Raw genomic sequence first — 26142 nt, 5'->3', positions numbered from 1 at the left:
ATTCACCCTAAAAACACACATTCAACCACCCTCCCAGATCTGCTCACACTCTTCTCTCCAGCCAGCCCCCCCGCCCCCCAGTGGCGTCTGCTGATATAAATCACAATGGAGGAGGGGGGGGCGAAGGCGGGTGGAGACGGGTTTTCCATTGGTCCATTTGTCAGTGGAAGTGGCACATTAATAAACACATCTCCCTAGAGGTGAGCGAGAGTAACAGAGATGAATACGGCTGCCAGCGCTGAACGCCGCCGTCACCGATAACACCACAAACACACCTGATCCTCCACACCCGCCCCCACCAGCGCCATCAGGCTGAGCGTCGTCCCAACTTTAGCTGCTTAATGTCTAAATGAATGTCCCACGACAGCGGTAATGTCTGTGGTAATGAAGCCCCTGAGCCGAGACATCCCCAGAGAAACCGCGGTTAATCATTTCCTCTTCTGTAGATTTCTTACATCATCATTCAGTTTCCATACGTCCCAGGATGAAGGCCTCTCTGTCCTCCTCTAGTCTCACTCGTTCCCAACACCCAACACATGTCGGAGAGTTGCAGGAGAGAAACAAGCTGTGGGGACGGCGGGGAAAGTAAACAACGCTGAATGACTCTGCGGTCAGCGAGGCTGATAGGATATAATGGCTTTACCTGAAGGTGTGTGACGTCTGTAACAGCATCTTCCTGGTCTGTTTGTGGCTTTGTGTTTCCATTTCAAGTCCCAGTTTCCATGTCAGAGCTGAGATCGATCAGCCTGCATACATTTACCTGCAGTTGAAATCAATTCTCAGTAAATTGCCCTCATTTACCATGTGAAGTAGAACCCAGACTGCGTGATGTTTATCTGAAGTGATTAGAGGGAATAATTGTGGGAAAATGGATTAGTTATATCTTAATCTTAATGAGGTGGCTACATGTGGCCAGATGTCACAGCCTGGCTGGGTCTACAGACACATTTCTGTGGTTTACTTGGACTGGAGTTGTAAAGTCTAAGAGACTGTTGGGGATTTTCCACAATCCAAATCTAACTTCTGACTCCAAATGACACGTTGTCAGACCATAAGTTTTGGCAAATGATGTAATTTTTAACTGACCAGAAAAGATGAAAGATACCTGAGCCTGACCTTTCACCCTATGCAGGACTGCTGAAAAACAGATGTAACAAAAGCATCAATAAGAGAAAACTGTAGAGGATCTGGCAACCTGTGGGCCCACCGACTTTATGTCTGCTCGCCAGATCATGCTGATAAAAACTGATTGGAAGATTGATCAATGCGTGCCATTTACAGCGCTGTGCTACAAAACAGAGTGGCCGTTTTAAGAATGGTCGAGCTGGAGAGGAGAGAGAGATGCAAAGCATGCCAACTCTGTGGGAGCAGAGAAAGTTAGCTTTCATTACAGCCCCGTGTCTGCTTCACCACTGCTGGGTTAAGCTTCTCCTCCAATCAGCTCGCTCCAGAGGCGTAAGGTTTAACAGGTGCTGGGGTTTTCAGACAGTGGAGCCAACAGACCGAACCAGACTGAACTGTCAGAGAAACGGTGCACTTCAGGACCATAAACCAGACAGAAAGGCAACTGGTTTTGTTGGAGCTAAATGCTCGTGTAGGTGTTTTATTCACCTGGTAAAGCAGCTGGGTGTAATCCCTGCATCTTTTCCTTCCCCTGCTGAACATAAAGGATGCGAGGTGAAAACCAGGGTCCAAGCATGGACATAAATAAGTAAAGGTTTTATTGTTTTTCTAACCGATGAATCCCAGAATGAGGAGCTTGAGGCAGACAGGCAAATGAATGGACAGATCTGGATCTTCTGATCAGAGCAAACACAAAAAAGCAAATTAGAAGGGCAAAAGAACAGCAGGTACCGCTGGGTAACCAACAACCCGGTGATGACTGGGAGGCTGAGCTGGTCCAGTATACTCGCTGACTGACTGATGAATAAGGTGCAGATGAAGGTCCTGGTTGCTGGGGAAACAGCCATGCCCACCCTCGCCACACACCAGAGAAAAAACCACCACTAGATCCCACATAATGGTAAAAATAAAAACACACAATATACAAATAACATGCTTTCCATACAATTACACAGTATAATACATAACCTTCATTCTAGATTGCGCCGTCTGTTGGCAGCAGATTGTACTAGCTCTGACTTACTATCTTGATTTTTTTAAAGTACAAAGCCTTCTCCCATAGATATGACCTCAAATTAGGTATTTTTTTCTGAGGATTTCATGCCGGTTCGGAGGGTGTGCTGCAAGGAAGATTTTTCTGCATATTTTTGGCTCTCTCAAGGCTTGTTATGATGAGTCTCCATGGCAACGAAAGACTTGTTTACAATTGGGATCAACTGATTAACCTCTCCTAAATCAGGATTATCAGCGAAACAACACATCGAACCCTGATGGAGTTGAAAAGAAAGAGAAGAGGATGCAGAGCGGGAGTGAGACAGAGGAGAAAGCGATGGAGATTTAAACCATTTCTCCCGACCGTCCTCATGGGTAATGTGAGATCGCTAGCTAACAAAACGGACGAGCTCGAGATGCTAACAAGGTCTCAGAAAGAATACAGAGAGTGCAGTATTATGTGTTTCACCGAGACATGGCTGCGTGAACACATCCCTGACTGTAATGTGTCTGTACCGGGCTTTAAAACGGTCCGTGCAGACCGCAGTAGACAACACAGCGGAAAGCTAAAGGGTGGTGGAATTGCAGTGCTGGTTAACCAGCGTTGGTGTCATCCTGGACATGTTACTGTCAAGGAGAAGATATGCACAAGGGACATGGAACTGTTAGCTGTGAGCTTCCGTCCATATTATTTACCCAGAGAGTTTACCTGTGTTATTCTGGTAGCGGTTTATATAATACCTGGTACCGCACCAGACACAGCCTGTGACGTCATCAGCTCCGTCGTTGCTCGGCTACAAACACAGCATCCAAACTCATTCATGGCGATCTCCGGAGACTTCAACAACGTCTCCCTCTCTGCAACTCTACCAACATTCCAGCAGTTTGTCAGCTGCTCCACCAGAGAAAATAAGATGTTGGACTTATTTTATGCAAATATGAATAATGGATCCAGTTGTTCTGCCCTGCCTCCTTTAGGAAGATCTGACCATAATCTGGTTCTTCTCACCTCCACCTACAAGCCCGTCGTTCAGCAGCAACCAGTCATCACAAAGACTATCAAAATCTGGTCTGCTGAAGCTGAAGATGCTCTTAGAGGAGGCTTTGAGGCTACAGACTGGAACGTCCTCTGTGAACCTCATGGAGACGACATCAACGCCATGACTGAGTGTGTGACAGATTACATAAACTTCTGTGTGGACAGCATCGTCCCAACAAGAACAGTGAGGTGCTTCCCCAATAACAAACCCTGGATCACCAGTGACCTGAAAAAGCTGCTGAACATCAAAAAGAAAGCCTTCAGGGATGGAGACAGGGAGTTATTGAGGGCAACACAAAAACAACTTAAAACACAAACTAAGAAGTGCAAGGAGGACTACAGGAAGAAGTTAGAAAGTCAGCACCAGCAGAATAACCTGAGGGATGTGTGGTCTGGAATGAAGAAGATCACCGGCTTCAAGTTAAAGGGGGACCAGCCTGATGGAGGTCTGGACAGAGCTAATGAGCTGAACATATTCTTCACCAGGTTCAGTTCACCCCCTACCTCCAGCCCAACAGACCACACACCCTCCATAAGCCCACTGCTTTCCTGTCACGCCTCCAATCTGTATCTAATATCAGTATCTTGGATTTCAGCTGGACAACAAACTGGACTGGAAATGCAACACTGACTACATCTACAAGAAAGGTCAGAGCAGACTGTACTTCTTAAGGAAGCTGAGATGGTTTAACGTCTGCACCAAGATGTTGCATATCTTCTATAAGTCTGTTGTGGAGAGTGCAGTCAGCTTTGCAGCATCTGCTGGGGTAGTAGCATCAGAACCAGAGACTTGAAGAGAATCAACAAACTGATCCAGAAAGCTGCTTCTGTGCTTGGAGTAACTCTGGAGCCGCTGGAGCTGATTGTCCAAAGAAGAATGCTGCACAAGCTGATGAAGATGATGGAGGATTCTTCACACCCTCTCCACAACACAGTGATGAAACAACAAAGTGTGTTCAGTGAGAGGCTTCTTCAGGTCCCATGTAAGACTGAAAGATACAGAAGATCATTCCTGCCAGCAGCCATCAGCCTCCGGAACAATATCTCACGTGGACATTGGGGACAGTGCATCTGGACTGGCAGACTGGGGTGGTGGTCCACATTTTTAAGAAGGGGGACTCGAGGGTGTGCTCAACCTGAAGGAGGATCACACTCCTCAGCCTCCCCGGTAAGGTGTTGTCGGTGAGCGGAGGGTCCAGTCGAATCTCAGATTGAGGAGGAGCAGTGTGGTTTTCGTCGTGGACCAGCTCTATACCCTCTTTGGGGTCCTGGAGGGGGCATGGGAGTTTGCCCAACTGGTCTACACATACTTTGTGGACCTGGAGAAAGCGTTCGACCGTGCACTCATGTACCACCTGTGGGAGTGTAAATCCTCTGGGAGTATGGGGTACCGGACCCCCTTGTACGAGCTGTCCGGTCCCTGTACGACAGGTGTCAGAGCTTGGTCCACATTGCCGGTAGTAAGTCGGATTGTTTCCGGTGAGGGTTGGACTCCACCAAGGCTGCCCTTTATCACCGATTCTGTTCATAACTTATATGGACAGAATTTCTAGGTGCAGCCGAGGTGTTGAGGGGATCCGGCTTGGTGGCCTCAGGATTGGGTCTCTGCTTTTTGCAGATGATGTGGTCCTGTTGGCTTCATCTGGTCGTGATCTCCAGCTCTCGCTTGAGCGATTCGCGGCCGAGTGTGAAGCAGCTGGGATGAGAATCAGCACCTCCAGATCTGAGACCATGGTCCTCAGCCGGAATAGGGTGGATTGCCCTCTCCGGGTCGGGAGTCAGGTCCTGCCTCAAGTAGAGGAGTTTAAATATCTCGGGGTCTTGTTCACGAGTGAGGGAAGGATGGAGCGTGAGATGGACAGACGGATCGGTGCGGCGTCTGCAGTAATGCGGACTCTGCGCCGGTCTGTCGTGGTGAAGAAGGAGTTGAGCCAGAAGGTGAAGCTCTCCATTTACCAGTCGATCTACGTTCCTACCCTCACCTATGGTCATGAGCTGTGGGTCGTGACCGAAAGAAGGAGATCTCGTATACAGGCGGCTGAAATGGGTTTCCTGGGATGAGAATCAGCACCTCCAAATCTGAGACCATGGTCCTCAGCCGGAATAGGGTGGATTGCCCTCTCCGGGTCGGGAGTCAGGTCCTGCCTCAAGTGGAGTTTAACCCCTTAACTTTTTACGCATTTATTTTTTTTTATATCACGTTCGTACAATATCTTTGACGTTTCCTAGTTCAATTAAACTGCGCATGACGCGCCGGTAGCCTCTCTCCTTCTGATTGACCCCATTTTTGACCAACTGGATTGATCCATGGTCCTTCCTTAGCCAATGATACCCACTGAGTGTAAACCTAGGTGGTCTGACCAAAACATCCGTTTCCGCTTCCAGACCTCGCCCACCAGCTCTGATGCCAGTGTGTGGACATACTTACAGTAAAGCACTCGCAGAATAATCATTTTGACTTCTATTGTCACCAAATTTTAACTGCATAAAGGTGAATTTTTTCACATCATCCGGGGACGTCCGTCTTCACTCTGGGTGTTTGACAGAAAGGTTGAGTCAAGGTGTATCATGGACAAAGACCAGAGAAACCAGCAGGAGTCCAGTTCAGAAAGAGAAGGAAGGAAGAGGAGGAGGCAGGCCTGCAGGTCTCTCTGAGTGACGTTTCTGTACATGGAATGAAACAGGAGTCTGTACACTATTTATTGTCCCCTGCTAGCATGTTGCTGCTTCGCCACAGAGGTCGACTGGATTTAGTTTTTAGTTTTGTTGAAGCAACTATTAAAGTTAGAGACGTGAAATCCTGCAGTTCATTTCACCAACAGTCTGGCTTGCAACACAACAAGTTGACATGTTGGTCTGGGAATTTGGTAAACAGTCGTACCTGGACTGTTTTTGTAAGCTTTATGTGATGCTTTTTACTTGTTTATAGTATCTTGTGCTTAGTTAATAGGTTGTTAATAGATAATATGATGTTAACAGATAATAGGATATTAACAGATAATATGATGCTAACAGATAATATGATGTTAACAGATAATATGATGTTAACAGATGATAGGTTGTTAACAGATAATAGGATATTAACAGATAATATGATGCTAACAGATAATATGATGTTAACAGATAATAGGATATTAACAGATAATATGATGTTAACAGATAATATGATGCTAACAGATAATAGGATGTTAACAGATAATAGGATATTAACAGATAATATGATGTTAACAGATAATATGATGTTAACAGATAATATGATGTTAATACATAATAGGATATTAACAGGTAATATGATGTTAACAGATAATATGATGTTAATAGATAATAGGATATTAACAGATAATATGATGTTAACAGATAATAGGATGTTAACAGATAATATGATGTTAACAGATAATAGGATGCTAACAGATAATATGATGTTAACAGATAATAGGATGCTAACAGATAATATGATATTAACAGATAATATGATGCTAACAGATAATATGATGTTAACAGATAATATGATGTTAATAGATAATATGATGTTAATAGATAATAGGATATTAACAGATAATAGGTTGTTAACAGATAATAGGATATTAACAGATAATATCATGCTAACAGATAATAGGATATTAACATATAATATGATGTTAACAGGTAATATGAATTTTAACAGATAATATGATGTTAACAGATAATAGGATGCTAACAGATAATATGATGTTAACAGATAATAGGATGCTAACAGATAATATGATATTAACAGATAATATGATATTAACAGATAATATGATGCTAACAGATAATATGATGTTAACAGATAATATGATGTTAATAGATAATAGGATATTAACAGATAATAGGTTGTTAACAGATAATAGGATATTAACAGATAATATCATGCTAACAGATAATAGGATATTAACATATAATATGATGTTAACAGGTAATATGAATTTTAACAGATAATATGATGTTAATAGATAATAGGATATTAACAGATAATAGGTTGTTAACAGATAATAGGATATTAACAGATAATATGATGCTAACAGATAATAGGATATTAACAGATAATATGATGTTAACAGATAATATGATGTTAATAGATAATAGGATATTAACAGACAATATGATGTTAACAGGTAATATGATGTTAACAGATAATAGGATGTTAACAGATAATATGATGTTAACAGATAATAGGATGCTAACAGATAATATGATGTTAACAGATAATAGGATGCTAACAGATAATATGATGTTAACAGATAATATGATGTTAATTGATAATATGATGTTAACAGATAATAGGATGCTAACAGATAATATGATGTTAACAGATAAAATGATGATAACAGATAATATGATGTTAACAGATAATAGGATGCTAACAGATAATATGATGTTAACAGATAATAGGATGTTAACAGATAATATGATGTTAACAGATAATAGGATGCTAACAGATAATATGATGTTAACAGACAATATGATGTTAACAGATAATATGATGTTAACAGATAATAGGATGCTAACAGATAATATGATGTTAACAGATAATAGGTTGTTAATAGATAATATGATGTTAACAGATAATAGGATGTTAACAGATAATATGATGTTAATAGATAATATGATATTAACAGATAATATGATGTTAACAGGTAATATGATGTTAATAGATAATAGGATGTTAACAGATAATAGGATATTAACAGATAATATGATGTTAATAGATAATAGGATATTAACAGATAATATGATGTTAACAGGTAATATGATGTTAACAGATAATATGATGCTAACAGATAATATGATGCTAACAGATAATAGGATATTAACAGACAATGTGATGTTAACAGGTAATATGATGTTAACAGATAATAGGATGTTAACAGATAATATGATGTTAACAGATAATAGGATGCTAACAGATAATATGATAACAGATAATAGGATGCTAACAGATAATATGATGTGAACAGATAATAGAATGCTAACAGATAATATGATGTTAACAGATAATATGATGCTAACAGATAATATGATGCTAACAGATAATATGATGTTAACAGATAATAGGATGCTAACAGATAATATAATGTTAACAGATAATATGATGTTAATAGATAATAGGATATTAACAGATAATAGGTTGTTAACAGATAATAGGATATTAACAGATAATAGGATGTTAACATATAATATGATGTTAACAGATAATAGGATGCTAACAGATAATATGATGTTAACAGATAATAGGATGCTAACAGATAATATGATGTTAACAGATAATATGATGTTAACAGATAATAGGATGCTAACAGATAATATGATGTTAACAGATAATATGATGTTAACAGATAATAGGATGCTAACAGATAATATGATAACAGATAATAGGATGCTAACAGATAATATGATGTTAACAGATAATAGAATGCTAACAGATAATATGATGTTAAAAGATAATATGATGCTAACAGATAATATGATGCTAACAGATAATATGATGTTAACAGATAATAGGATGCTAACAGATAATATGATGTTAACAGATAATATGATGTTAACAGATAATAGGATGCTAACAGATAATATGATGTTAACAGATAATATGATGTTAACAGATAATAGGATGCTAACAGATAGTATGATAACAGATAATAGGATGCTAACAGATTATATGATGTTAACAGATAATATGATGTTAACAGATAATATGATGCTAACAGATAATATGATGCTAACAGATAATATGATGTTAACAGATAATATGATGTTAATAGATAATAGGATATTAACAGATAATAGGTTGTTAACAGATAATAGGATATTAACAGATAATATGATGCTAACAGATAATAGGATATTAACAGATAATATGATGTTAACAGGTAATATGATGTTAACAGATAATAGGATGTTAACAGATAATAGGATATTAACAGATAATATGATGCTAGCAGATAATATGATGTTAACAGGTAATAGGATATTAACAGATAATAGGATGTTAACAGATTATATGATGTTAACAGATAATATGATGTTAACAGGTAATATGATGTTAACAGATAATAGGTTGTTAATAGATAATATGATGTTAACAGATAATAGGATGTTAACAGATAATATGATGTTAATAGATATGATGTTAACAGATAATAGGATATTAACAGATAATATGATAACAGATAATAGGATGCTAACAGATAATATGATGCTAACAGATAATATGATATTAACAGATAATATGATGCTAACAGATAATATGATAACAGATAATAGGATGCTAACAGATTATATGATGTTAACAGATAATATGATGTTAACAGATAATATGATGCTAACAGATAATATGATGCTAACAGATAATATGATGTTAACAGATAATATGATGTTAATAGATAATAGGATATTAACAGATAATAGGTTGTTAACAGATAATAGGATATTAACAGATAATATGATGCTAACAGATAATAGGATATTAACAGATAATATGATGTTAATAGATAATAGGATATTAACAGATAATATGATGTTAACAGGTAATATGATGTTAACAGATAATATGATGTTAACAGATAATATGATGCTAACAGATAATATGATGTTAACAGATAATAGGATATTAACAGATAATATGATGTTAACAGATAATATGATGTTAACAGATAATATGATGTTAACAGATAATAGGATGCTAACAGATAATATGATATTAACAGATAATATGATGCTAACAGATAATATGATAACAGATAATAGGATGCTAACAGATTATATGATGTTAACAGATAATATGATGTTAACAGATAATATGATGCTAACAGATAATATGATGCTAACAGATAATATGATGTTAACAGATAATATGATGTTAATAGATAATAGGATATTAACAGATAATAGGTTGTTAACAGATAATAGGATATTAACAGATAATATGATGCTAACAGATAATAGGATATTAACAGATAATATGATGTTAACAGGTAATATGATGTGAACAGACAATATGATGTTAACAGATAATATGATGTTAACAGATAATAGGATGTTAATAGATAATAGGATATTAACAGATAATAGGTTGTTAACAGATAATAGGATATTAACAGATAATATGAAGCTAACAGATAATATGATGCTAACAGATAATATGATGTTAACAGATAATATGATGTTAATAGATAATAGGATATTAACAGATAATAGGTTGTTAACAGATAATGGGATATTAACAGATAATATGATGCTAACAGATAATAGGATATTAACAGATAATATGATGCTAACAGATAATAGGATATTAACAGATAATATGATGTTAACAGATAATATGATGTTAATAGATAATAGGATATTAACAGATAATATGATGTTAACAGGTAATATGATGTTAACAGATAATAGGATGTTAACAGATAATATGATGTTAACAGATAATAGGATGCTAACAGATAATATGATGTTAACAGATAATAGGATGCTAACAGATAATATGATGTTAACAGATAATAGGATGCTAACTGATAATAATGTTAACAGATAATATGATGTTAACAGATAATAGGATGCTAACAGATAATATGATGTTAACAGATAATATGATGTTAACATATAATAGGATGTTAACAGACAATATGATGTTAACAGACAATATGATGTTAACAGATAATATGATGTTAACAGATAATAGGATGTTAACAGATAATAGGATGTTAACAGATAATAGGATATTAACAGATAATATGATGCTAACAGATAATATGATGTTAACAGATAATAGGATGCTAAAAGATAATATGATGTTAACAGATAAAACAATGTTAACAGATAATATGATGTTAATAGATAATAGGATATTAACAGATAATATGATGTTAACAGGTAATATGATGTTAACAGATAATAGGATGTTAACAGATAATATGATGTTAACAGATAATAGGATGCTAACAGATAATATGATGTTAACAGATAATAGGATGCTAACAGATAATATGATGTTAACAGATAATAGGATGCTAACTGATAATAATGTTAACAGATAATATGATGTTAACAGATAATAGGATGCTAACAGATAATATGATGTTAACAGATAATATGATGTTAACATATAATAGGATGTTAACAGACAATATGATGTTAACAGACAATATGATGTTAACAGATAATATGATGTTAACAGATAATAGGATGTTAACAGATAATATGATGTTAACAGATAATAGGATGCTAACAGATAATATGATGTTAACAGATAATAGGATGCTAAAAGATAATATGATGTTAACAGATAAAACAATGTTAACAGATAATATGATGTTAATAGATAATAGGATATTAACAGATAATATGATGTTAACAGGTAATATGATGTTAATAGATAATAGGATGTTAACAGATAATAGGATATTAACAGATAATATGATGTTAATAGATAATAGGATATTAACAGATAATATGATGTTAACAGGTAATATGATGTTAACAGATAATATGATGTTAACAGATAATATGATGCTAACAGATAATATGATGTTAACAGATAATAGGATATTAACAGATAATATGATGTTAACAGATAATATGATGTTAACAGATAATATGATGTTAATAGATAATAGGATATTAACAGGTAATATGATGTTAACAGATAATATGATGTTAATAGATAATAGGATATTAACAGGTAATATGATGTTAACAGATAATAGGATATTACCCGATAATATGATGCTAACAGATAATAGGATATTAACAGATAATATGATGTTAACAGATAATATGATGTTAATAGATAATAGGATATTAACAGATAATATGATGTTAACAGATAATATGATGTTAACAGATAATAGGATGTTAACAGATAATATGATGTTAACAGATAATAGGATGCTAACAGATAATATGATGTTAACAGATAATATGATGTTAACAGATAATAGGATGCTAACAGATAATATGATGTTAACAGGTAATATGATGTTAACAGATAATAGGATATTAACAGATAATATGATGTTAACAGATAATATGATGTTAACAGATAATAGGATATTAACAGATAATATGATGTTAACAGATAATATGATGTTAATAGATAATAGGATATTAACAGATAATATGATGTTAACAGATAATATGATGTTAATAGATAATAGGATATTAACAGATAATATGATGTTAACAGATAATATGATGTTAATAGATAATAGGATATTAACAGATAATAGGTTGTTAACAGATAATAGGATATTAACAGATAATATGATGCTAACAGATAATAGGATATTAACAGACAATGTGATGTTAACAGGTAATATGATGTTAACAGATAATAGGATGTTAACAGATAATATGATAACAGATAATAGGATGCTAACAGATAATATGATGTTAACAGATAATAGGATGCTAACAGATAATATGATGTTAACAGATAATATGATGTTAACAGATAATAGGATGCTAACAGATACTATGATGTTAACAGATAATATGATGTTAACAGATATTATGATGTTAACAGGTAATATGATGTTAACAGATAATATGATGTTAACAGATAATATGATGTTAACAGGTAATATGATGCTAACAGATAATATGATGTTAACATATAATAGGATGCTAACAGATAATATGATGCTAACAGATAATATGATGTTAACAGATAATATGATGTTAACAGATAATATGATGCTAACAGATAATATGATGCTAACAGATAATATGATGTTAACAGATGATGATAATTTGTGCATTATTATGATTTATTTGAATTGGGTAACTGATGCATGTAAATGTGATCTAATTTACATATTGTATCCTAATTGTAAGTTCAGGACACTTCTGAAATGTTTTAGAACAGGTACTGCCAGCCAAAGATGTCCAATATGGGACAGGAGTGTCTCTGGACTTGCCATCATCAGCATCAACCATACATAGCACAACAGATTTTGTATGATGATGTAAATGATGAGTTTGCATCAAAGAAGGCCAGAAAAGTCAGGTTTTAGATACCTGCAGCAGAACCATGAAATATCTGCAATTATCACATTTCCTGTATTTATGTGTTTCATACTACAAGTAAAAATATGCATTTCAGTCTGACAGAAGGATATTCCATTTTCAACAACCTGGTAAATATTTGTCCTGAGAAGTTACTTGGACAAAAGGTTACAGCTCCGACACTCTGGTGGGGCGAGCTGCTTGTACTTTTCATTTAAAGTCATTAACTAGAGTATAAAAGAGTGGAGCAGTTCGCACAGTGATTAAATCCTCACCAAAAGTCAAGACCCCACATTGAGAGCGGGTTTTATCTTCCTTCTATGATTTATAGAGCTCCAGAGCTTTCCACGGCTGGCTCTTTTCATGTGACACCAGTGATAAATGCAGGAAATTCTCCTTCCTGATCCAAAGACTCCCTGCATTCCCCCAAGAAGCTCTGAACACTGACACTGGAAAAGCTGTCACTTTCCTTCTCACAACGGTGTCTTCCAGTTCTCCCTCAGATCGGACGGCTCATGTCTGCAGTTCTCAGATGGAGACGTTGCCTCATTGCGGAGGAAGATTGATGCTGCCGCAGCCTGAACTCCACAACCAAAACCCCACGGAAAGGCAAAGGCCTATCAGGAAGTGCTGAAACAGACTCACAGTGATGGGAACTGAGTCTACGGGACAGGAACCTCCTTCTCATGGAGCTGCAGAGAAGAAGCAGCCTCTGGCTGGAGGAAACCCGTCCCACTGACACACATTTTATCTGCAGGCTTCTGGAACTGAGTCTTTGTTCACAAAATCATTGAATCATTTGTTGCAGGATATCGTCCGGGACACACTTCTTCACCTCATGAGAGCGTAAAAACTTAGTTGCAATATTAAGCAAGACTTTTTTTTTCTAAACGTAGGTGTTTCCATGAGCATTTTTTTATTGCGATATTTAGTTTTTTTGCCATTCTAGGTGGAAACGCAGCTTCTGTCTGGACAGTTATCAAGGTACACAGTCAGTGATTCCATGATTCATAAAAATTTGCTCACAACACGAAAAGAAAAACTGAAAATTGGTTTCCATTTTTACAAAAACTCTATATTTGCAGTGAGAAAGTTTTAGTTCACATTTCACTTCTATAAATAAATGTAAAAATAGGTACAAATACTTTTAAAACCAAATACACTAGAAAAACTATATATCACACCTAAAATCATTTAATCTTACATTTGTGAGCATTTGACTCTTTGTATTAATGTGGTGTGTATTAATAATTTATTTTTTCTTTTTGAAAAATAACAATTATGATAGGAAAAGAGACAAATGATCACAAATTCTATCAAAGCTGTGAGCAGTTGTTTTGTCAGGAATTGTCTGTCCACCTCCGTCTGCTGGCTAGCTAGGAGCATGGAGACAGAGGAAGTCAGCAGTAGGACTTTATTCAAACACAAACTAAATAAAGCCAATTCTTTCATATTATTGTGACTGTAGTAAGTTTCAACCCGATCAGTGAGACTTTAGGCTAATCCCAACTTTTAGACCCAACTTTAGGCTAATCCTATTATCTGTTAACATCCTATTATCTTTTAACATCATAATATCTGTTAACATCCTATTAGCTGTTAGCATCATATTACCTGTTAACATCATATTACCTGTTGTCATCATATTATCTGTTAACATCCTATTAGCTGTTAGCATCATATTATCTGTTAACATCCTATTAGCTGTTAGCATCATATTATCTGTTAACATCATATTATCTGTTAACATCCTATTATCTGTTAACATCATATTATCTGTTAACATCATATTATCTGTTAACATCATATTATCTCCTCCCATGGGCTCACCATCTGCGGGAGGAGCCGTAGGGGTCGGGTGCAATGTGAGCTGGGCGGCAGCAAGAGGCGGGGACCCTGGCGGTCCGATCCCCGGCTGCAGAAGCTGGCTCTAGGGACGTGGAATGTCACCTCTCTGGTGGGGAAGGAGCCTGAGCTTGTGCGCGAGGTTGAGCGGTTCCGGCTAGATATAGTTGGACTCACCTCGACGCATGGCTTGGGCTCTGGAACCAGAACCCTCGAGAGGGGCTGGACCTTCTTCCACTCTGGAGTTGCTCATGGTGAGAGGCGCCGAGCAGGTGTGGGCATTCTCATCAGCCCCCAGCTTGGTGCCTGCACGTTGGGGTTTACCCCGGTGGATGAAAGGGTAGTTTCCCTCCTCCTCCGGGTGGGGGGACGGGTCCTGACTGTTGTCTGTGCTTATGCACCGAACAGCAGTTCAGAGTACCCACCCTTTCTGGAGTCCTTGGAGGGAGTGCTGGAGGGTGCTCCTTCTGGGGACTCCATTGTTCTGCTGGGGGACTTCAATGCTCACGTGGGCAATGACAGTGAGACCTGGAGGGGAGTGATTGGGAGGCATGGTCCCCCCCCCTCTGAACCCAAAGTGGTGTTTTGTTATTGGACTTCTGTGCTCGTCATGGATTGTCCATAACGAACACCATGTTCCAGCATAAGAGTGTCCATATGTACACCTGGCATCAGGATTCCCTGGACCGCAGTTCGATGATGGATTTTGTAGTCGTATCGTTGGACCTGCGGCCACATGCCTTGGACACTCGGGTGAAGAGGGGGGCGGAGCTTCAACTGATCACCACCTGGTGGTGAGTTGGCTCAGGTGGTGGGGGAGGAAGCCGGTCAGATCTGGCAGACCCAAACGTGTTGTGAGGGTCTGCTGGGAACGTCTGGCTGAGTCCCCTGTCAGAGCGAGCTTCAACTCCCACCTTCAACAGAGCTTCAACCATGTCCCGAGTGAGGCGGGGGACATTGAGTCCGAATGGGCTGTGTTCCGTGCCTCTATTGCTGAGGCGGCCAGCCAGAGCTGTGGCTGTAAGGTCGTTGGTGCCTGTCGTGGTGGTAATCCCAGGACTTGTTGGTGGACACCAGCAGTGAGGGATGCCGTCAAGCTGAAGAAGGAGTCCTATCGAGCCTTCTTGGCCTGTGGGACTCTGGAGGCAGCTGATGGGTACCGACAGGCCAAGCGGCATGCGGCTTCGGCTGTTGCCGAGGCAAAAATTCGGGCATGGGAGGAGTTCGGCGAGGCCATGGAGAAAGACTTCCAGACGGCTTCGAGGAGATTCTGGTCCACCATCCGGCGGCTCAGGAGGGGGAAGCAGTGCTCCATCAATACTGTGTACAGTGGAGGTGGGGAGCTGCTGACCTCAACTCAGGACATTGTGGGTCGGTGGAAGGAATACTTCGAAGACCTCCTCAATCCTACCAACACGTCTTCCAATGAGGGAGCAGAGCTGGTGGACTCGGGTGGACTCTCCTATCTCTGGGGCTGAAGTCGCTGAGGTGGTCAAAAAGCTCCTTGGCGGCAAGGCCCCGGGGGTGGATGAGATCCGCCCGGAGTTCCTTAAGGCTCTGGATGCTGTGGGGCTGTCCTGGCTGACATGTCTCTGCAGCATCGCGTGGACATCGGGGACAGTACCGCTGGACTGGCAGACTGGGGTGGTGGTCCCCCTTTTTAAGAAGGGGGACCGGAGGGTGTGTTCCAATTACAGGGGAATCACACTCCTCAGCCTCCCTGGTAAGGTCTATTCAGGGGTTCTGGAGAGGAGGGTCCGCCGGATAGTCGAATCCCGGATTTAGGAGGAGCAGTGTGGTTTTCGTCCGGGTCGCGGAACAGTGGACCAGCTCTATACCCTCTCTGGGGTCCTGGGGGTGGCATGGGAGTTTGCCCAACCAGTCTACATGTGCTTTGTAGACCTGGAGAAGGCATTCCACCGTGTCCCCCGACGGCTCCTGTGGGGGGTACTCCGGGAGTATGGGGTACCGGACCCCCTTGTACGAGCTGTCCGGTCCCTGTATGACAGGTGTCAGAGGTTGGTCCGCATTGCCGGTAGTAAGTCGGATTCGTTTCCGGTGAGGGTTGGACTCCGCCAAGGCTGCCCTTTATCACCGATTCTGTTCATAACTTATATGGACAGAATTTCTAGGTGCAGCCGAGGTGTTGAGGGGATCCGGCTTGGTGGCCTCAGGATTGGGTCCCTGCTTTTTGCGGATGACGTGGTCCTGTTGGCTTCATCTGGTCGTGATCTCCAGCTCTCACTTGAGCGATTCGCGGCCGAGTGTGAAGCGGCTGGGATGAGAATCAGCACCTCCAAATCTGAGACCATGGTCCTCAGCCGGAATAGGGTGGATTGCCCTCTCCGGGTCGGGAGTCAGGTCCTGCCTCAAGTAGAGGAGTTTAAATATCTCGGGGTCTTGTTCACGAGTGAGGGAAGGATGGAGCGTGAGATGGACAGACGGATCGGTGCGGCGTCTGCAGTAATGCGGACTCTGCGCCGGTCTGTCGTGGTGAAGAAGGAGCTGAGCCAGAAGGCGAAGCTCTGGATTTACCAGTCGATCTACGTTCCTACCCTCACCTATGGTCATGAGCTGTGGGTCGTGACCGAAAGAACGAGATCTCGTATACAGGCGGCTGAAATGAGTTTCCTCCGCAGGGTGGCCGGGCTCTCCCTTAGAGATAGGGTGAGGAGCTCGGTCATCCGGGAGGAGATCAGAGTAGAGCCGCTGCTCCTCCGCATCGAGAGGAACCAGTTGAGGTTGCTCGGGCATCTGGTAAGGATGCCTCCTGGACCTCCCTGGTGAGGTGTTCCAGGCATGTCCCTCTGGGAGGAGACCCCGGGGAAGACCCAGGACACGCTGGAGGGATTATATCTCTCGGCTGGCCTGGGAACGCCTCGGGATCCCCCCCGCAGAGTTGGCAAATGTGGCTGGGGAGAGGGAAGTCTGGGCTTCCCTGTTTAGGCTGCTGCCCCCGCGACCCGACCCCGGATACGCGGCAGAAGATGGATGGATCATATTATCTTTTAACATCCTATTATCTGTTAACATCATATTAGCTGTTAGCATCATATTATCTGCTAACATCCTATTATCTGTTAACATCATATTATCTGTTAACATCATATTATCTTTTAACATCATATTATCTGTTAACATCATATTATCTGTTAGCATCATATCTGTTAATATCCTTTTATCTGTTAACATCATATTATCTGTTAACATCATATTATCTGTTAGCATCATATTATCTGTTAATATCCTATTATTTGTTAACATCATATTATCTGTTAGCATCATATTTTCTGTTAATATCCTATTATCTGTTAACATAATATTATCTGTTAACATCATTTTATCTGTTAACATCATATTATCTGTTAACATCATATTATCTGTTAGCATCATATTATCTGTTAACATCATATTATCTGTTAACATAATATTATCTGTTAGCATCATATTTTCTGTTAATATCCTATTATCTGTTAACATAATATTATCTGTTAACATCATATTATCTGTTAGCATCATATTATCTGTTAGCATCATATTATCTGTTATTATCCTATTATCTGTTAACATCATATTATCTGTTAACATCATATTATCTATTAACATCATATTATCTGTTAGCATCATATTTTCTGTTAATATCCTATTATCTGTTAACATAATATTATCTGTTAACATCATATTATCTGTTAACATCATATTATCTGTTAACATCATATTATCTGTTAGCATCATATTATCTGTTAACATAATATTATCTGTTAACATCATATTATCTGTTAGTATCCTATTATCTGTTAACATCATATTATCTGTTAACATCATATTATCTGTTAGCATAATATTATCTGTTAACATCATATTATCTGTTAGTATCCTATTATCTGTTAACATCATATTATCTGTTAGCATCATATTATCTGTTAACATCATATTATCTGTTAACATCATATTATCTGTTAACATAATATTATCTGTTAACATCATATTATCTGTTAACATCATATTATCTGTTAGCATAATATTATCTGTTAATATCCTATTATCTGTTAACATCATATTATCTGTTAACATCATATTATCTGTTAACATAATATTATCTGTTAACATCATATTATCTGTTAGTATCCTATTATCTGTTAACATCATATTATCTGTTAGCATCATATTATCTGTTAACATCACATTATCTGTTAACATCATATTATCTGTTAATATCCTATTATCTGTTAACATCATATTATCTGTTAATATCCTATTATCTATTAACATCATATTATCTGTTAACATCATATTATCTGTTAGCATCATATTATCTGTTAATATCCTATTATCTGTCAACATCATATTATCTGTTAATATCCTATTATCCGTTAACATCATATTATCTGTTAGCATCATATTATCTGTTAATATCCTATTATCTATTAACAACCTATTAACTAAGCACAAGATACTATAAACAAGTAAAAAGCATCACATAAAGCTTACAAAAACAGTCCAGGTACGACTGTTTACCAAATTCCCAGACCAACATGTCAACTTGTTGTGTTGCAAGCCAGACTGTTGGTGAAATGAACTGCAGGACTTCACGTCTCTAACTTTAATAGTTGCTTCAACAAAACTAAAAACTAAATCCAGTCGTCCTCTGTGGCGAAGCAGCAACATGCTAGCAGGGGACAATAAATAGTGTACAGACTCCTGTTTCATTCCATGTACAGAAACGTCACTCAGAGAGACCTGCAGGCCTGCCTCCTCCTCTTCCTTCCTTCTCTTTCTGAACTGGACTCCTGCTGGTTTCTCTGGTCTTTGTCCATGATACACCTTGACTCAACCTTTCTGTCAAACACCCAGAGTGAAGACGGACGTCCCCGGATGATGTGAAAAAATTCACCTTTATGCAGTTAAAATTTGGTGACAATAGAAGTCAAAATGATTATTCTGCGAGTGCTTTACTGTAAGTATGTCCACACACTGGCATCAGAGCTGGTGGGCGAGGTCTGGAAGCGGAAACGGATGTTTTGGTCAGACCACCTAGGTTTACACTCAGTGGGTATCATTGGCTAAGGAAGGACCATGGATCAATCCAGTTGGTCAAAAATGGGGTCAATCAGAAGGAGAGAGGCTACCGGCGCGTCATGCGCAGTTTAATTGAACTAGGAAACGTCAAAGATATTGTACGAACGTGATATTAAAAAAAATAAATGCGTAAAAAGTTAAGGGGTTAAACTCCACTTGAGGCAGGACCTGACTCCCGACCCGGAGAGGGCAATCCACCCTATTCCGGCTGAGGACCATGGTCTCAGATCTGGAGGTGCTGATTCTCATCCCAGCCGCTTCACACTCGGCCGCGAATCGCTCAAGCGAGAGCTGGAGATCACGACCAGATGAAGCCAACAGGACCACGTCATCTGCAAAAAGCAGAGACCCAATCCTGAGGCCACCAAGCCGGATCCCCTCAACACCTCGGCTGCACCTAGAAATTCTGTCCATATAAGTTATGAACAGAATCGGTGATAAAGGGCAGCCTTGGCGGAGTCCAACCCTCACCGGAAACGGATCCGACTTACTACCGGCAATGTGGACCAAGCTCTGACACCTGTCGTACAGGGACCGGACAGCTCGTACAAGGGGGTCCGGTACCCCATACTCCCAGAGGATTTACACTCCCACAGGTGGTACATGAGTGCACGGTCGAACGCTTTCTCCAGGTCCACAAAGTATGTGTAGACCAGTTGGGCAAACTCCCATGCCCCCTCCAGGACCCCAAAGAGGGTATAGAGCTGGTCCACGACGAAAACCACACTGCTCCTCCTCAATCTGAGATTCGACTGGACCCTCCGCTCACCGACAACACCTTACCGGGGAGGCTGAGGAGTGTGATCCTCCTTCAGGTTGAGCACACCCTCGAGTCCCCCTTCTTAAAAATGTGGACCACCACCCCAGTCTGCCAGTCCAGATGCACTGTCCCCAATGTCCACGTGAGATATTGTTCCGGAGGCTGATGGCTGCTGGCAGGAATGATCTTCTGTATCTTTCAGTCTTACATGGGACCTGAAGAAGCCTCTCACTGAACACACTTTGTTGTTTCATCACTGTGTTGTGGAGAGGGTGTGAAGAATCCTCCATCATCTTCATCAGCTTGTGCAGCATTCTTCTTTGGACAATCAGCTCCAGCGGCTCCAGAGTTACTCCAAGCACAGAAGCAGCTTTCTGGATCAGTTTGTTGATTCTCTTCAAGTCTCTGGTTCTGATGCTACTACCCCAGCAGATGCTGCAAAGCTGACTGCACTCTCCACAACAGACTTATAGAAGATATGCAACATCTTGGTGCAGACGTTAAACCATCTCAGCTTCCTTAAGAAGTACAGTCTGCTCTGACCTTTCTTGTAGATGTAGTCAGTGTTGCATTTCCAGTCCAGTTTGTTGTCCAGCTGAACTCCAAGATACTTGTATTCCTCCACCACCTCCACCTCCTCTCCCAGGATGGAAACAGTGCTTTGTTTATTCTTCTTCCTCCTGAAGTCAACGATCATCTCTTTTGTTTTGCTGCTATTTAAAATGAGATGATTGTCACCGCAGCATTTAACAAACTGACTGACCAGTTCTCTGTACTCTGCTTCTTGTCCATCCCTGATACACCCCACAACTGCAGAGTCATCAGAGTATTTCTGCAGATGACAGGACTCAGAGTTGTACTGGAAGTCTGAGGTGTACAGAGTGAAGAGGAATGGCCAGAGTACAGTTCCTTGTGGTGCACCAGTGCTGCTGACCTCCATCTCAGACACACAACCTTTCAGTCTCACAGCTTTCACCCATCAGCATCAGTATCTAGCTTTTCTCTGACTCTTCAGTCCTAACAGATTTCTGAGGTAAAATTCAAGTGTTTGCCCCATCCATGGTCTGATTTGGCCAATCGCTGTGTTTTAATTGCACTCACTGGACATTTTCCTGTTTCATGCTGTATTATACTGAGACATCCCTGCTGCACTTTTAACATGATCTAATTTGGTTGATGATGTTGCTGTCAGGCTCACTGGTTGTTCTTAGGCTATCTTGTTTCTATCAGGCTAGCTTGTTGTTCCTAGGCTAGCTTGTTGCTCTCAGGCTAGCTTGCTGTGATCAGGCTAGCTTGTTGTGATCAGGCTAGCTTGTTGTGATCAGGTTAGCTTGTTGTGATCAGGCTAGCTTCTTGTGATCAGGCTAGCTTGTTGTGATCAGGTTAGCTTGTTGCGATCAGGCTAGCTTCTTGTGATCAGGCTAGCTTGTTGTGATCAGGCTAGGTTGTTGTGATCAGGTTAGCTTCTTGTGATCAGGCTAGGTTGTTGTGATCAGGTTAGCTTGTTGTGATCAGGCTAGCTTGTTGTGATCAGGCTAGCTTGTTGTGATCAGGCTAGCTTCTTGTATCAGGCTAGGTTGTTGTGATCAGGCTAGCTTGTTGTGATCAGGTTAGCTTCTTGTGATCAGGCTAGGTTGTTGTGATCAGGCTAGCTTGTTGAGATCAGGTTAGCTTGTTGTGATCAGGCTAGCTTGTTGTGATCAGGCTAGCTTGTTGTGATGAGGTTAGCTTGTTGTGATCAGGCTAGCTTCTTGTGATCAGGCTAGCTTGTTGTGATCAGGTTAGCTTGTTGTGATCAGGCTAGGTTGTTGTGATCAGGCTAGCTTGTTGTGATCAGGCTAGCTTCTTGTGATCAGGCTAGCTTGTTGTGATCAGGTTAGCTTGTTGTGATCAGGTTAGCTTGTTGCAATCAGGCTAGCTTGTTGTGATCAGGCTAGCTTCTTGTGATCAGGCTAGCTTGTTGTGATCAGGTTAGCTTCTTGTGATCAGGCTAGGTTATTGTGATCAGGCTAGCTTGTTGTGATCAGGCTAGCTTCTTGTGATCAGGCTAGGTTGTTGTGATCAGGCTAGCTTGTTGTGATCAGGCTAGCTTCTTGTGATCAGGCTAGGTTGTTGTGATCAGGCTAGCTTGTTGTGATCAGGCTAGGTTGTTGTGATCAGGCTAGCTTCTTGTGATCAGGCTAGGTTGTTGTGATCAGGTTAGCTTCTTGTGATCAGGCTAGGTTATTGTGATCAGGCTAGCTTGTTGTGATCAGGCTAGCTTCTTGTGATCAGGCTAGGTTGTTGTGATCAGGCTAGCTTGTTGTGATCAGGCTAGCTTCTTGTGATCAGGCTAGGTTGTTGTGATCAGGCTAGCTTGTTGTGATCAGGCTAGGTTGTTGTGATCAGGCTAGCTTCTTGTGATCAGGCTAGGTTGTTGTGATCAGGCTAGCTTGTTGTGATCAGGCTAGCTTCTTGTGATCAGGCTAGGTTGTTGTGATCAGGCTAGCTTCTTGTGATCAGGCTAGCTTCTTGTGATCAGGCTAGCTTGTTGTGATCAGGTTAGCTTGTTGTGATCAGGTTAGCTTGTTGCAATCAGGCTAGCTTGTTGTGATCAGGCTAGCTTCTTGTGATCAGGCTAGCTTGTTGTGATCAGGCTAGCTTCTTGTGATCAGGCTAGGTTATTGTGATCAGGCTAGCTTGTTGTGATCAGGCTAGCTTCTTGTGATCAGGCTAGGTTGTTGTGATCAGGCTAGCTTGTTGTGATCAGGCTAGCTTCTTGTGATCAGGCTAGGTTGTTGTGATCAGGCTAGCTTGTTGTGATCAGGCTAGGTTGTTGTGATCAGGCTAGCTTCTTGTGATCAGGCTAGGTTGTTGTGATCAGGCTAGCTTGTTGTGATCAGGCTAGCTTGTTGTGATCAGGCTAGGTTGTTGTGATCAGGCTAGCTTGTTGTGATCAGGCTAGCTTGTTGTGATCAGGCTAGCTTGTTGTGATCAGGTTAGCTTGTTGTGATCAGGTTAGCTTGTTGCGATCAGGCTAGCTTGTTGTGATCAGGCTAGCTTGTTGTGATCAGGCTAGCTGGTTGTGATCAGGTTAGCTTCTTGTGATCAGGCTAGGTTATTGTGATCAGGCTAGCTTGTTGTGATCAGGTTAGCTTCTTGTGATCAGGCTAGGTTGTTGCTCTCAGGCTCCCTGTGTTATGGCAACAGGTTCATTGTTTCCATTGTTATTATTTCAGCAAAACAGAGTTCGTCTCTGAACTCCTTCCCACAATGCAACACAGTAATAACTTAATGGCTGCAGTTGCTTGTCACTCCATTGAGCTGTATATTTTTGATGGATCAACTCAACTGAGTCAAACGTCCGACTCATCTCCATTCATGTCCACAGTGTCACGGTTCACCAGCCCAAGACTGACGCCCAGGTTCAGCAGGAAGCGAGCTCTCTCTATCTCACCACTATCCGACGCCAGTATCGACCTGCAGACGATGATCCGCACCTCGCCCAACTCCTTGGTGGCGTACATCAACAACTCGCGCTCCAGCTCAGCAGCCAGCAGCTCTTACGGACATCTGTCTGTTGGAGGACTCAGGTACCATTGATCCTTCCTGTCTTTCTTGGTGATGTGTCATCCATGCGATGAACTGAATAATCTTCAGTTTGTTTTGGTGCTGCAGCCCGTCTTTCCCCTTCCCTCATCCCATCAACCCCATGGCCTACCAGCAGCTCCTCTCCCAGCAGCGAGGGCTCAGCGCCTTCGGACACACTCCGCCTCTCATCCAGCCTCCGCCCTCCTTCTCCAGTCGCCAGTTCAGTCTAAGCATCTCCTCGCTGCCCACCTCTGCCCGCAACAGCGACCTATCATCTAAGGTGATATATTAGGCATAACGAGTTGTTTGACTCCATTTTTGTTTGGTTTTTTTTCATCTTAATAACATTGAATTAACAAGCCAGAATTAACTGTTGTCCTGATTAAAGGTGCCTGAAGAGAAACCTTAGGATGAGGAAGGTTTGTGTACTGAAAGCTGCGAGGATAATTCAACTCTGTTTAAATGTTTCCTCTGCTTTTGGGCTGAAGGAATTCCCCCTTTGCTTTCCAGGTATCCCAGGCTGCCAACTCCTGAACAACTGTTTAGCCAAGCCTGGAATTTTGCTGCTGCAGTTTCCTTCTGTTTGTTCTCGTTGTACATTTAGTTTGCCATGTCATCACCGCTGTATCATTTCACCACCTCACACTGTTATGATTAGTGGTGCTTGAATCAGGGTCCCCCATCCCAGAGATAAACTCTCGGTGGGAGAACCCCATCATTCCCTTCAGCCCAGGCAGCGGCTCTATGTAATCTGTAGATATACAAGATGTGTGTGAGAGATCAGAGATGACACAGCGGCTCTATGTAATCTGTAGATATACAAGATGTGTGTGAGAGATCAGAGATGACACAGCGGCTCTATGTAATCTGTAGATATACAAGATGTGTGTGAGAGATCAGAGATGACACAGCGGCTCTATGTAATCTGTAGATATACAAGATGTGTGTGAGAGATCAGAGATGACACAGCGGCTCTATGTAATCTGTAGATATACAAGATGTGTGTGAGAGATCAGAGATGACACAGCGGCTCTATGTAATCTGTAGATATACAAGATGTGTGTGAGAGATCAGAGATGACACAGCGGCTCTATGTAATCTGTAGATATACAAGATGTGTGTGAGAGATCAGAGATGACACAGCGGCTCTATGTAATCTGTAGATATACAAGATGTGTGTGAGAGATCAGAGAGGACACAGCGGCTCTATGTAATCTGTAGATATACAAGATGTGTGTTTGTTTGTTTATTTGTTTGTTTATTTATTTGGATCCCCATTAGCCACAGCAGATGCTGCTGCTATTCTTCCTGGGGTCCATAAAAAAATACAATAATATTAAAATGAAATAAACAACCATTATACAATCCATTGTACAACTGATAAAACAGTTCTTTGGAGAAAAGACACTCAACAGTACATTTTTCATTACAATAAATCAATTAAAAAAAAATAAAATAAAATAAAAATAACATCCAATACATATATGATTATTTCAAATTACAGACTTTAATCTGAAACAGAAGAGCACATCTCTATGTTTAATTAGTAAATCAGTATTCAATATTTAATTTGTAAATTTACTAGTGGTATTTAGTAACTTTACAAATTTATATTTATTAGTAAACATTATAGAACTACTTTCCAAAGAGTCATCCGTTTAGTAGAATAAACTCTTTAAGAGAAATTTTGAATCTTAGTTGATTTTGCATG

At 40.2% G+C, this 26142-nt stretch overlaps 1 protein-coding gene across 1 annotated transcript in view; it reads left to right on the top strand.

Moving 5' to 3' along the window:
* LOC306773876 (zinc finger protein GLI2-like) overlaps window positions 1-26142 on the top strand; it is a gene marked incomplete at both ends in the record, with an annotated part of 310055 nt that overhangs the window by 162773 nt on the left and 121140 nt on the right. The window contains 2 exons of the mRNA XM_079263820.1: window positions 24232-24433; window positions 24519-24711. Of these exons, the coding sequence (XP_079119946.1) occupies window positions 24232-24433; window positions 24519-24711 (395 nt within the window). The remainder of the gene's footprint in view (window positions 1-24231; window positions 24434-24518; window positions 24712-26142) is intronic.

The sequence above is a fragment of the Telmatherina bonti genome (assembly GCF_933228915.1).
Source record: "Telmatherina bonti genome assembly, chromosome: 24".
Lineage (NCBI taxonomy): Eukaryota > Metazoa > Chordata > Actinopteri > Atheriniformes > Telmatherinidae > Telmatherina > Telmatherina bonti.
The sequence above is the reverse complement of the archived record's forward strand: the minus strand, read 5'-3'. Positions and strand labels throughout refer to the sequence as shown.